The following is a 12574-nucleotide window of genomic DNA, read 5'->3' on the forward strand; positions in this document are numbered from 1 at the left end:
AAACAATATCGTTTTTAAGTAAAGATGCTTTTATTCCAGATTGTTTTTTTAACATAGTAAAATACATGTATATCTATCACAGATCGTTATACAATCACAGTTTTTTTGTAAAAAAAGAAAATATTGTGTTCTTTTAGAAGCACTGACAAACATAGAAAAACTTATACAGCAACTAAAGATGTTAGCGTAAATTCAATATAGTCTTAGAAATGAATATAAAAATGTAAAATTCCACACAAGTTCAAATCAGTTTATAATATGTATATGCATGCTACAAAGCATGTCGATTGGAAGAACTATATTACTTCTCTGTTACGATGTATACATGTACACCTTGTGTCATGGTTTATATATTAACTTTCTTGTTGTACTTTTTTTAAATAGCATAACAATAATAAACAAATAACAAAACATAAAACTCTACAGAATATAAAATATCTATATAAAATAATGTAACAAAACATATAATACTTAAGATTGTCAAAAAGTAAGTGGCAAGCAAAGGTTGATGAAAGTGCATGGAGAATATGACACAAGTACAGTTTCTAATTTTTACAATTATTTTAACTGAGTAGAGATATGATTAAACATAAATTTGTTTGATTAAGGCGTAAATGACTGATTTGCTAAACATTTACGGCAGTAAGAGTATTACATTCTGTTACCCTGGTAAAAACCCTCTTTCAAACAATAACAAAACCTATTGTGATTTTCACCATTTGTCTACTGAAACTCACAATTGACACAAAATAAGTAGGATAGCCAATAAAAACGAGAAAAAAACATTGACACACATGTATAATTATAATCAAAATTAATCATAACACAAATAATATTAATTTGCATATTCAACACCAACATACATTGAAAACGTTATTATAACGACAAAATGCTTTGAAATGCATGATAGTAATACACACATCGCCATTTCAATAATGATAGATATGTTAATAAAATTTAAATATGATGACATAAAAATAACTTGTTTTATTTGGGATCTGAATTTGAAAAAAATAAAACAGAATAACAAGTTCAATAAAGTGAAAACTACTTTGGGACGATTTAGAAATTGAAGGACAAGCTTATTATTAGAACTATAAAAACGATTACTTTACAGTAAGCGCTGGTGGGGCTGATCCTTCCCGTTCCAGCTTTAATTTCTTTAATTCTCTTTGTAACAAAAATAATTGAGCCCTACATGGTTTAACAACAGGTTTTGTATAAGTTTGCCTATGAACTGTTCCAAAGTCTATTTCTCCATCCGTGTTTACAGGCTTGTATTCTGGTCTGAAGTCTTTAATAGGTTCATATTTCTTAGGTATGAAAGAGGTCTTTGTTACACTATCATGGTCAAATTTAGTTTGAGGGGGAATGTAGGGTCTGTTCTCGTGGAAATCTCCATATCTAACACGTGACTGTGGTCCCCAATTCTGGAAGAAGTGTTTTGACATAGTCCTGTCATCAAACTTGTCATCTCGGCGTTGCATTTGTCCTTCTGGTGGGAAATTCCTCATCAATACCTTTGGGATTTCCTTAGGAACATAATCACGCTGAAACATAACGTTAAAGATCTTATAGAGAATCACACTGATATAAAATTAGACTAAAAATCTATGGAAAAACATGATTATATTTCCAATATATCCTGCGATAGTCCTAATCTCAAATTAACTATAGATTCCTATTTTATCCTTTTAAAGCATGTGCTGACAAGTTACTTGGCATAATAAATAATTTTATTCCAAAATCTTCCTAATACTAGTATACTAGTAGTATATAAAGATGCGCGAAAATTGTAAAATAATCAAAGTAATTCAGTAATCAGTTGTGATTTTCTGGCGAAGATCCATACGGTCATAAACAATGATAAATGATAAATACGGTGAAGGCTATCAGATATTAATTTAAAGGAAAACAACAACTAAATTAGCTAACTACAGTTCGATATAGAAACAAAAAAGCAAATATAAATCTACTTAATTGACAACCACTGATTTTGTAGAGGCACATATACATTCATTGTAATTACAATGTATTACCTTGTTGCATGTTTGTGTTTCAAACTTGACTGTTGGTGGTTCATATTCTGCAAAATCTGTCCTTATAGCTTTAGCCATAGGATTCAACACTACATCGTGTCCTTTAAAGACTTCTTTCTGTTCTGTTGTCAAACTACGTCTAAATAAAGTTAAAATATAACCATCAGAGATACAGTTAAAATAAATTTACTTACAATTTGGATTGCGCACAAGGGTTAAAAACAACCAAAGCAATGGCGACAATGCAGCCATAAGACGTGACTATAGAGTGGCTGCAATATCGTATTAAGATGTGGCAAGACAGTAGCGACAATATAGTCATGCATGAATTGATGTTGCAAGAGTGTTAGCAAAATAATTATAAGATGTTTTAAGACACTGGCGCCAATGTAGGCATAATTTGATTGATGGACGTTTACTTAATGTCTATTGGTAATATAGCCATCATATGATGTTGCCAGACAGTGATAACAATCGAGTCAGAAATGATTGCCATAGCTATGAGATATTACTATACAGTCAGATTGGTGGCAATACAGCCAACAGATACTAAAAGACAGTGGCGGCAATATAGACATCACATGTTACCAGACAGTGGTGCAAATATAGCCATGAGATGTTTATTGCAAGCCATTGGCGTTGATATAAATTTTGCCAGACAGTGGTGGTAACAAGCCATAAAAAGTTGCCAGACATTGATGATAACAAGCCATGAGATGTTTTCAGACAATGGCGGTATTATAGTCTAGACATGATATAATAAACAAAAATGTAATGTTTTTCAAAATAAACGGGATAAAATCAAAGAAATAAACTACTTACTTATTGTCAAACTTCAGGTCAATGGTACATGGAGCAGGTTCGGCAGCTCTAGCTCTCTCTGGATCCAGATAACTAGGAAAGTCTCGTCTGTTCTGTGTTAACGATTCAAATTTACCCAGACCTTTGCCTACTTTTAGTGTTGGTGGATGTGTTGTCCTCTTTACACGATGGTCGCCTTCATGCTTGGTAAATGTGTCATGGTTTGTGGTATTCATAAACATATCACCTAGAAGACAAGAATGTTCATAGATTTTTAAATCTTCAACAAGTACGAAAGTTTCATTTGAAAACAAACACGAGAGTAATGTGGAATGTCCTTCGTGAGAAAAATAAGGATTGCCAATGAAACAGCTATTTATACAAACCAACGTTCGAAGATGTGAACATACGTATATGAATTTCGTGTAATTTTTAAATAATACATTTATTTAACCAAACAGGCCATTAAAGCCTTGTATGCAAGTTATGCAACTGCATGATTATAAATATAAAAGAACTGATCCAAATAGGAATTCTTTGGATTATTTTTTTCAATTGATATGCACAAGATTAGAAATAAACTTCGAATCATGGTACATTAAGTAAGTGTGTTGAAGTTTGTTTTATAGCTATTCCTGTACAAATCAAACTATTTGTATTGTTCACTAATCAAATAACCTGTAGGTCTAGGAAATAATAGACTTATTAATCTGTTTATTGATCAAACAATGTTTAAATCAGTAAACTTTAATACTTTCCAGTGATGTCTGACACATACATAAATGTTTCCTAAGTTAACGGTTCACAAAGGTATGCTTTTATGTATTGAATGATTTTTCGTATTCAACCTTTGTATTGAAATTTTAAGTATTTTGAACATTTAAATGTCATATTGATTTGAACACAAAAACTTTATAATTGTGTTTACCTAGTAAATAAAAAAAAAAAATTGCGCTTCATAAAGAGTTAAAGGTATTGTTTGATTCGTGTAATGAATAGATCTAACCAGGTGCTATAGATTCTAATGTCTGTTAGAACGAACTCTACAGTTTTGACGCTTATCAATTTTCTTATAATTCATCTATTGATATCACATACATTACATGCATTCAATATAGACGTCCATTGCTGAAGACTAAAACTTGGCGTGCGGCAATTGGCGTGCGGCAAGATTCAAATGTTAACTTTGTTTGCTTTCACTATATATATAAATACTATTTAGAGTAGTTATGAATACAATATGTGTGTTAGACTTGTATCACCTTCACTAGTGGTCCAATGAATTGATCTGTTGTAGAGTTGTCACTTGTTTAGACGTGTATGTATATGAGATGAAAAGAATGTTCTGGTGGTCTGGGATTTGCTTCAATATGAAAATATCGGCATTTTGGAAGAAAACCTGTGCTCTTAACACAAATGTACAAAATGAAAGCAAGATCAATATAGTATACATACCTTCCATTTTGATATTTGACTCAGAAAGTCGAATGGCGTCTGGTCGTTTGACAAACTCTCCTTTAAAGGAATCCTGGGTACATGTTTCTGGTAACTTTTCTTTCATTTCAGGATACAATATTGAACCTGTAATAATTATTCAAATGACAACTATAACGTCTGCAGCTTTTTAAAGAGAGAGGCGAAAGATATTAAAGGCACATTTAAACTCATAAGTCAAAAATAAACTGAAAACGCCATGTAAAATAAGAACTTCATTGTTTAGCAATATAATCGATTTTAATAAATTAAAAAAAAAGTTCACGCTAAATGTGTAGTGATGTCATACGTTATACTTTGGGATTTATAGAATATGAGTTCATCTTGCATCAGAAATAATTAAATATGTTAAACTTTGTGGAAATCAATAATTTCATTTGTTTTCTAAACTTTATATGTTAAATTCGCGTTAGAATTGTATTTTTTACATGTGATTAAATGTGAATTTCTGCTTTTTTCTTGTTATTTACCTGTGAAGCTCGGCATTTCTCCAAATTGGACTTGTTTAGAAGGAACCCACTTTTTATAATGTTCCTTATTTGTTGTTCTGTTTTCAAACTTAGCATCTGATAGTACGTAATTAGGTCTGGGTTCCATTCGTCTGAACTCTGGTTGCAATTGTTTGGGGATAAACTCCGTGGTATAAGAAGTGATGCCTTCAATCTTAGCAGACGACGGTTCGAACTTTTCCTCCTGAGGTAATAAAGAGTTTAAAATTAAATATTTGAAACAGATTTAAATTTAGAAAATATAAAGCTGCAAATTTTATTGTGTGTGATGATTAATCTTGAACTTCATATACTATGGTGCACTCGACTGTCATATGCATGGTGTTGATATTAAGGTTAGCATGTGATATGTACTTAAATTTAACAAATCCACATATAGGTGCAGAAAAAACTTGATAAAACGTGAAATATTCTTTAAAAGCAATCTGAAATCGTAATGGTTGGACAGGTAAAAGATGTTATAACTATTTACTGCCTGAAAGAAGTGCAACATTTTATTAGTTTACAGCTGATTCCCTAATGGTTGGAAAGAAAAACTTTGGTTGGCTTGATTGCTTTGTTGTATAAACGAACGTAATCAATGCATCACTGGGAAATTATTGTGTCAGGGATTTCGATACCATAAATTACTTAAAACTTTTACTAAATTCTTTCATAGATACAAAGATTTGATTAGTAAATTAGGCTGTACCTGTAGAAAACTTATTAAAAATGATATTTCACATCCTAAATTTTACGGTAATGTTGTACTTACAGCGAGGAAATCACTGTGTGATCTCTGAATATAGTTTACATTGACACTAATATCGATTTTGTCATTAGCAAATTAAAACATAACTAAATTGTATCTTCTTTTGAGGCGTAATGTATAGAGACACAGACACGTTTATTTTTATCTTCCTCACTATCCTGACCTGTCGATACATCTATTTTTGGCATTGCACAAGTCATGTCTTCTCTGACTGTTCATGACGTTAAAATACTTAATCCCTGGGATGTGTTTTAGTTGATTTTAGTCTCTGATACATGATTTTTTATCATTAATTGTTTTTGGCTTTTAACTAGCTGTCAGTAACTGCGAGTACTCTCAAATCATATGTTCGTGTTAATTCGACCTGTCGATACTCATGATGCTGTTTATAATGCTTTTTTGTTATTTTATATCAATATGGATCTTGTCTATATACAAGTTTTGATTATTTGGAATATCTTCTAATTTTCACCTTTTCGTACTACATTTGTATAAACTTCAAAAGATTTACCTGCATTATTAAATTCGGGTTTTTTTTTTCAGAAGTGATTATTTTCGAAGGGTTAAATATTTCGCAGTGGTGTCTTGCCATGGCTTTGTTTGGACTTGTTTGTTTGCTTTTTTGGCCTTGAATGTTTGTCCCTAATATTTTATTAACTGTGCATTTGCATTCAGATATCGCAGATCAAATGTACTCGTTCATAGTGTGTTCATTTACGTTTTTTGATTGAGTTAAGCCTGCCAATTGATATTTTATCGTGTGTTTTTCTATGTTGTGATGTTATGCTATTGTTTCAGAAAAAGGGAGAAGGTTTGGTACCATTAAAACGTTTAATCCCGCTGCAAATGTTTGCACCTGTCCTAAGTCAGGAATCTGATGTACAGTAGTTGTCGTTTGTTTATGTAATTTATACGTGTTTCTCGTTTCTCGTTTTTTCTATATAGCCTAGACCGTTGGTTTTCCCGTTTGAATGGTTTTACACTAGTAGTTTTGGGGCCCTTTATAGTTTGTTGTTCGGTGTGAGCCAAGGCTCCGTGTTGAAGGCCGTACATTGACCTATAATGGTTTACTTTTATAAATTGTTATGTGAATGGAGAGTTGTCTCATTGGCACTCACACCACATCTTCTTATATCTATGTGTAAATAAGATTGACATATATATAGGCTTAGTTTAACATGCATATATTATATTTGAATTTAATTGGGTGTTATCCTAATAATTTTAAAATATAAAATCAAAGCAAGCAAGCTAACCAAAGTTTTGTTCTACATGCATAGGAAATTAGCTGTAAATGTTTCAGTGTTACCGCTTTTCATAACTGAAAACGGAATTTCATTTTAAGAAAGACAAAAGGCGCAAAACAATAATATAAAATGTTAGTAGAATATATACATGCGAAGTTGAGTACACGTAAAGTTAAAAAGATTAATTTTAAACAGTTTTTAAGATTCTGACTAGAGTGATAAATCAAGATAGCATGCATTAATTGTTGACTAATTAGTTTCAAAGCAAAGTCAGGAAATTCGTTGAAATCCTTTAAGGGCTTTTTTTTTTCTTCACAAAAGCAAAATTCGACAGCTTTATATTGCGTTTAATAATATATTTCGTTTAGTCTTAGCAGGTGTTATGCTAAATGCGCTGTAATAATTTCTACCAATACATTAAAGACGAAAGAAGTGTAATGTTTGAAGCCTAATATGCAGAAACTATACATATATATTACTTGTATACATGAATCCAATATATTATGTATTCAAGTTGACACAATGCACATATATTAGCATATGTAATTGTGAGTATTTCGATAAGTCACGAAAACGGCTCGCATATAATAAATAAGTTTAGCATTGTCGGTAGCGTTTCCGAAATGATCATCTTTGGTAATTAGTGGTTGGCCTGGCTCGAGGCATTTAATGGTTTTCAAGTGAGAGTTTATTTACATTGTGTATACAAAAAGGCGTAGGATCTGACTTTGAACAAATATTTAACTCTCGGTAATCCTTACAAAGTCAAACATGTTTATATATTTAGTCAACAAAGCCGACATAACTTAAAAAGGCTACTGTTTAACGATGTTTGTTCCTATCGCAGGTCCAAGGACAAAAATATATTTATAGTTAACAAACACATTTAAACTAACAATTAACATGTGGGTATGAAGTTACTAACACATAATATTGTTAGTTGTTTTACAACTTAATTTTTGACAAAAATAATGTCTGCTGAAAAAAAACTTAAGGATGTACTTAGGTGATTTTAAGCTTAAATTGAATAAATCAAAAGTCAATTCCAAGCCAGGAGCGCTCTCATTATAATATTTGTTTTATTTCTATTTCTATCATTTAAAAGTTTTAACAATAACTGTGCAACCATGGAGATTCCTTCTGCAGAGCTGTCGTAGATTATCTTTCCAAACAAAACATGAATGTCCTAATTTAGGAATCATTATTTCGGTACCGTTATTTATCAATCCAGATGAAAAAACGAAACTGAAACAAATCATTTGATTTAAGAAACACACACAGGATAAGAATCGATAAAGAGGATGAGAGATGATACTTATAGTATACTGTATAATTCTTTACAGCAAAGGCGTAGATAAAAGTATACAAGTAAGAACTGTTTCTTTTCATAAATATTACAATGAACAAGGATGATCCATTTTATCAAACTTTTAGTACAGGGGTCAAAAATAAAGCAAGGAAGGTTGTATCAGTGAAGGTCAAATCCAGCTCAAGGGTAAATTGAACAAAATATAGATAACACTTCAAAAATAAGAGTTGCGATAAAAGTGTTTTGAATTAAAACTCAAGAACGTTTCAAAGTAACCAAATTAGAACTTCTTTTTTTTTTTTTTTTTTTTTTATCTCAAATAGTATTAAACAACTTCCTTGCCCCCAAAATAACTAATTAAAAAGTTAAAATTATCAGGTGGTTATTGATAGAAGTGAAACATTAGTAACTGTGTAGCAAGAAGCTAAATTGAACTGGTTAGATTCGTTCGGTGGTCAATGAAACTGAAAATGCTGTAAATTTTTTACATTTTATATTTAAATAAAAAGACACTGGTCAGGATCATCATTTCTCATTTTACAGAAATCGTATTAAATTTAATAGAATGTTTGTTATACTGGTCACCTAGAAATAAAGTTCTAATGTAGTTAAGATACACCAAATCCTAGTTTTATTACACTACATCTTACACTTTTACTGACACGGCGGCCATGTTGAATTGTTCTGCTTGCTGATGGAAAAATGGCACTCCCATATAAATCCTACAATTGTTATCGTGCAAAATACTATACAGCATGTGAATATAAGTAAATTCTACAATAAAATTGATACAAAATGATTGTTAAATAACTCATGACATAATTTATCCCAAAACTATATATGCAACCAACCAGACCAACTACTTAAAAATCGTCTCCGTGTCCACAATTTCAGTCAATTCATTTCATATATAAAAGGATAAAATTGTTATCAAAAGAATGAAAATTGTGTCTGAAATCAACAAATACCCGTCTTAGATTGTCAAAGAAACTGTCAGGGGTCATGATAATAAACAAGCAATGCGTGATACAACACATAATAACGACACTAATATTACTGGATTGAACAAAAACATACGTATATACATGAAACTACTAATGTTACTTCAAAAGACCCTTTTATTTGAAGGAACAGATTTTAAATATATAAGATAGAAGTGTTAACAAAAAAAAATTGGAAGTAATAAAAAACAAATACGTTACAATTTTTGTATGTAAATGAAATGACAGGACATTTTTACCGTCTTTACTTCTGAAACTTAAAATTATCGATTTAGAAAGTTCTGCTACGCTTAATGTAATATATCATTCATGTTTAATGGTTTCACAAATAGCTAACTTGTAAGGGTTTTAAATCTTTATTAGACATCAAAGTCGGAGCAGGTTATACCTAAAAAAAAGGTACAATAACATTGGCCCACTAATATTCATTCTCGGGTATTATTTTGTGTCACTGGAAATTAAATCAATTCATGATCTGTTAAAAATATTCTTTCCATTTCAAAATAAACATTTTTTTTATTTACTACGTTTACGTGAATCAGACTGCCAACCACCGAAACTATAAGGTGAAAACCACAACACCACAATAAATTCTAAATTCCAATATTTTTTAACAGATAAAACTATTCAGTGCATAAATTCACCGTTTCCAAAACTAGTACATTATGGGTAATGTCTTCAAAAGCGTAGTCCAAAACGTTATGCTTAGTCGACGACAACGTTACGTTTTAGAAATGTATATCGTCTTGATAGCGAAACATCGATGAAAACATAGCGAAACGTTGTTTTCTTATTGGTGTACGAACATGAAACTACCCATAATCTTCTAGATTCTGAAACGGTGAAGTGCCAAAACATTATCCATGAGCTAAAGTAAAAAATATGTCAACCTACTGGAATAATCGGTTTTGTTCTTTCAATATGACCATGTGACCTGAAATCCGACCGCTGGTTGGTATCTAACATCATAGGTTCTCTGGGAATCCTTGCAAACGGGACTTCCGTCATAGGTCTCTTGCTGGATCTTGGACGCTGAGTTATCCCTTTGAATGTAGCCATGTAATCGGAATCGGGACATGGTCCAGATTTCCTGGGAAATGGTGGTGCTCCATGATTCCGCCTCTTGTGTTTCCTAGTTGTGGAAAAACAATGTTTTATTAACCAAACAGATAACTATGCTGAAAAGATCAATGCCAGTCAATGATTGCCGGTGACATGTTTAAAAATGGACTTTTTGCTTTTAAAATTTAGTGGTCACTATCCGATTCTTAGATCTTGGAAGCTGGACACTGTAGTAAAATTCTGCACAATACGTTCGGGTTTTTTTTCATGACAGTTTTGTTATGTTGATATCAATAGTTTATATCAACAGATATTTACTTTCAATAAATAAAAGACCTTCGAAATATTGAAGTTTAACGAGTTAAAAAAGTAAATCTTTCCTACTTAATATGAAATTAACAAAACTTTCAAGCCGATGCAACAGGACTGCTACTTTTCCAATGTCTGTCGCACCGTTTTCAAATGAAACTTGTTTAGTATTGGATATAACACAAATATGTTATCACCCGGGTAAAGTTTCAGATAATTTAAATTAGTTGGTTGACTGAATTTTAATTAACTTTTTTACAAAATTGAAAAACCTTTGGATTTTAAATCACCTTTCGCTTTTGAGAATAAGAAAACATATGTTTTACCTGGGAGATTTTTTCTTGCCACAGGCTAAGCTACACGATTATTCGGTAATTTTAATCAGTCATTCGACACGTTGAGAAGCATTTAGATGTCTTTGCTGTTGTTTAATCCGAGTCTGTTATTCGGTAGCACAGACAGTAATGCTGTTTTGTTAAATTTCTTGTATTCATTGTTTCCTTTTTTATTCTTTGAATTGATAAAGAATTATATATTTACTATTTCATATAATCTGAGAACAGTATATCTAACGGGAATATACATATATGTTCCTGATATAATTATGTTCAATTTGTGTTGGTCGAATTTCCAATGAAAATACCGGAATTGAATGTCTTCTTGTATTATACTGATATATGCGAATGATGTTATTTTTGTTATTGGTGGTGGAACTACTCTATAGACATCATGTTAGCGTATGGTTATCCTATAAATGATGTAAAGATCCAGAGAAACAGAATAAATCAGAGTGTCCAAATTCGAAATCATTAAATAAGAATTTATACAATTTTTATGTGCACATTTTCACTAGTCAGAAGACGGTGGTGACATTTTATCTACATATAAGATAAAATAAATAAATTAGGATTTAAAGTTTATACATACATCTATTGAAATCTAATCCTGCTTCTAGAGGTAGATTACTTATATCATTGTGTGGTATACAATACCTTTGTCAACCCTTAAATCTTCGATTAAATAACCGGTTTTAATGTCATTATTGGTAATTAAATGGATATTGTTCAGCTAACTGAGGGTTACATTAAAAATAACGGAATAACACGAAATTAAATAATTATTTTTTCATTAGAAGTCCGTATCAGAGTACTCAAATGGACTTCTTGAATTATTCACAATTTATTTGTATCAAAGAATTAATTGGTAGCTATTTGTCACGATATGCAATATGATTATCTAAACACGAGAAAACATATTTCATGTGTAACTTTTAAATGTTGACTCTCTGATGGGGAAAGGCGGTTCTGAAGAAGGTATCATCCCGAAGCAGGTAGAAATCTATATCAACTTCATAGTGGATCGTGAAAAACAAGTTCAAAGCAAAGAAAATGCCTGCATAACCAAAGCTTAAATTTTGGGGTATTATCAGTTGTTCTAGATAAGAGAAAAGGGCATAGCTTGACATTTCTAAATATTGATTAAACACTTTACAATTTCACACTTGAAATACAAAAAATAACTATACAAACACAGCACTTAAAAGATAAAAACCTTACCCACAATCACATAAGTCACTGATAGAAACATTATCCGGAAACTGTTCCTTCAAAATATCATCCGGATTCAACGCCATAACTATCTATTTGTGAAAAGTTTGTCAGTTATTAAATACTACATTTCCGGTCGCTATGTTGCATTTATTTCTCATTTATGTACCAAACAAGCATGTATTAATTAAGGACACAAAGGTATTAATGGAACAAATAGCTTAATCACGTATCCAATCCGGAACGACTTATCCCTAACGACGTTGATAGTTACCGCTGTTCCGTTTACTCCCTCCCACTTTAAAGGTCATACACAAATTCTTTTAAGATCTTATATTGTTCTATAAAAATCCTACATAATGAAGTTATATTTTTATTTTTTGGGATTTTAATGTATAACTGATCTCATTTATTTTCTGTTTTTAAATTTTATTGACACTTTTAAAGAAAATATACAGAGGAGGTTAATATATGCGCACGGTATAGCTATTTCCTCAAAGACCTT

The 12574-nt window shown here is 31.2% G+C and overlaps 1 protein-coding gene across 2 annotated transcripts; it reads right to left on the reverse strand.

Moving 5' to 3' along the window:
* Window positions 1–11: 11 nt before the first annotated feature.
* Window positions 12–12329, reverse strand: LOC143080336 (uncharacterized). Of its 2 annotated transcripts, XM_076256134.1 has the most exons (8): window positions 12079–12329; window positions 10046–10283; window positions 8801–8872; window positions 4805–5027; window positions 4296–4421; window positions 2862–3087; window positions 2040–2178; window positions 12–1550 (listed from the first exon to the last, which is right to left on the reverse strand). In XM_076256134.1, exons 1-8 carry the CDS (start codon window positions 12153–12155, stop codon window positions 1107–1109), a joined length of 1545 nt encoding a protein of 514 aa, XP_076112249.1. In that variant the 5' UTR covers window positions 12156–12329; the 3' UTR covers window positions 12–1106. The 2 variants fall into 2 exon arrangements, with proteins under 2 accessions (XP_076112249.1, XP_076112250.1); XM_076256135.1 differs by lacking the exon at window positions 8801–8872 and having other exon boundaries at window positions 12079–12328.
* Between the last annotated feature and the right edge of the window lie 245 nt (window positions 12330–12574).

This window comes from Mytilus galloprovincialis, chromosome 6 (assembly GCF_965363235.1).
Source record: "Mytilus galloprovincialis chromosome 6, xbMytGall1.hap1.1, whole genome shotgun sequence".
In the NCBI taxonomy this organism is placed as follows: domain Eukaryota; kingdom Metazoa; phylum Mollusca; class Bivalvia; order Mytilida; family Mytilidae; genus Mytilus; species Mytilus galloprovincialis.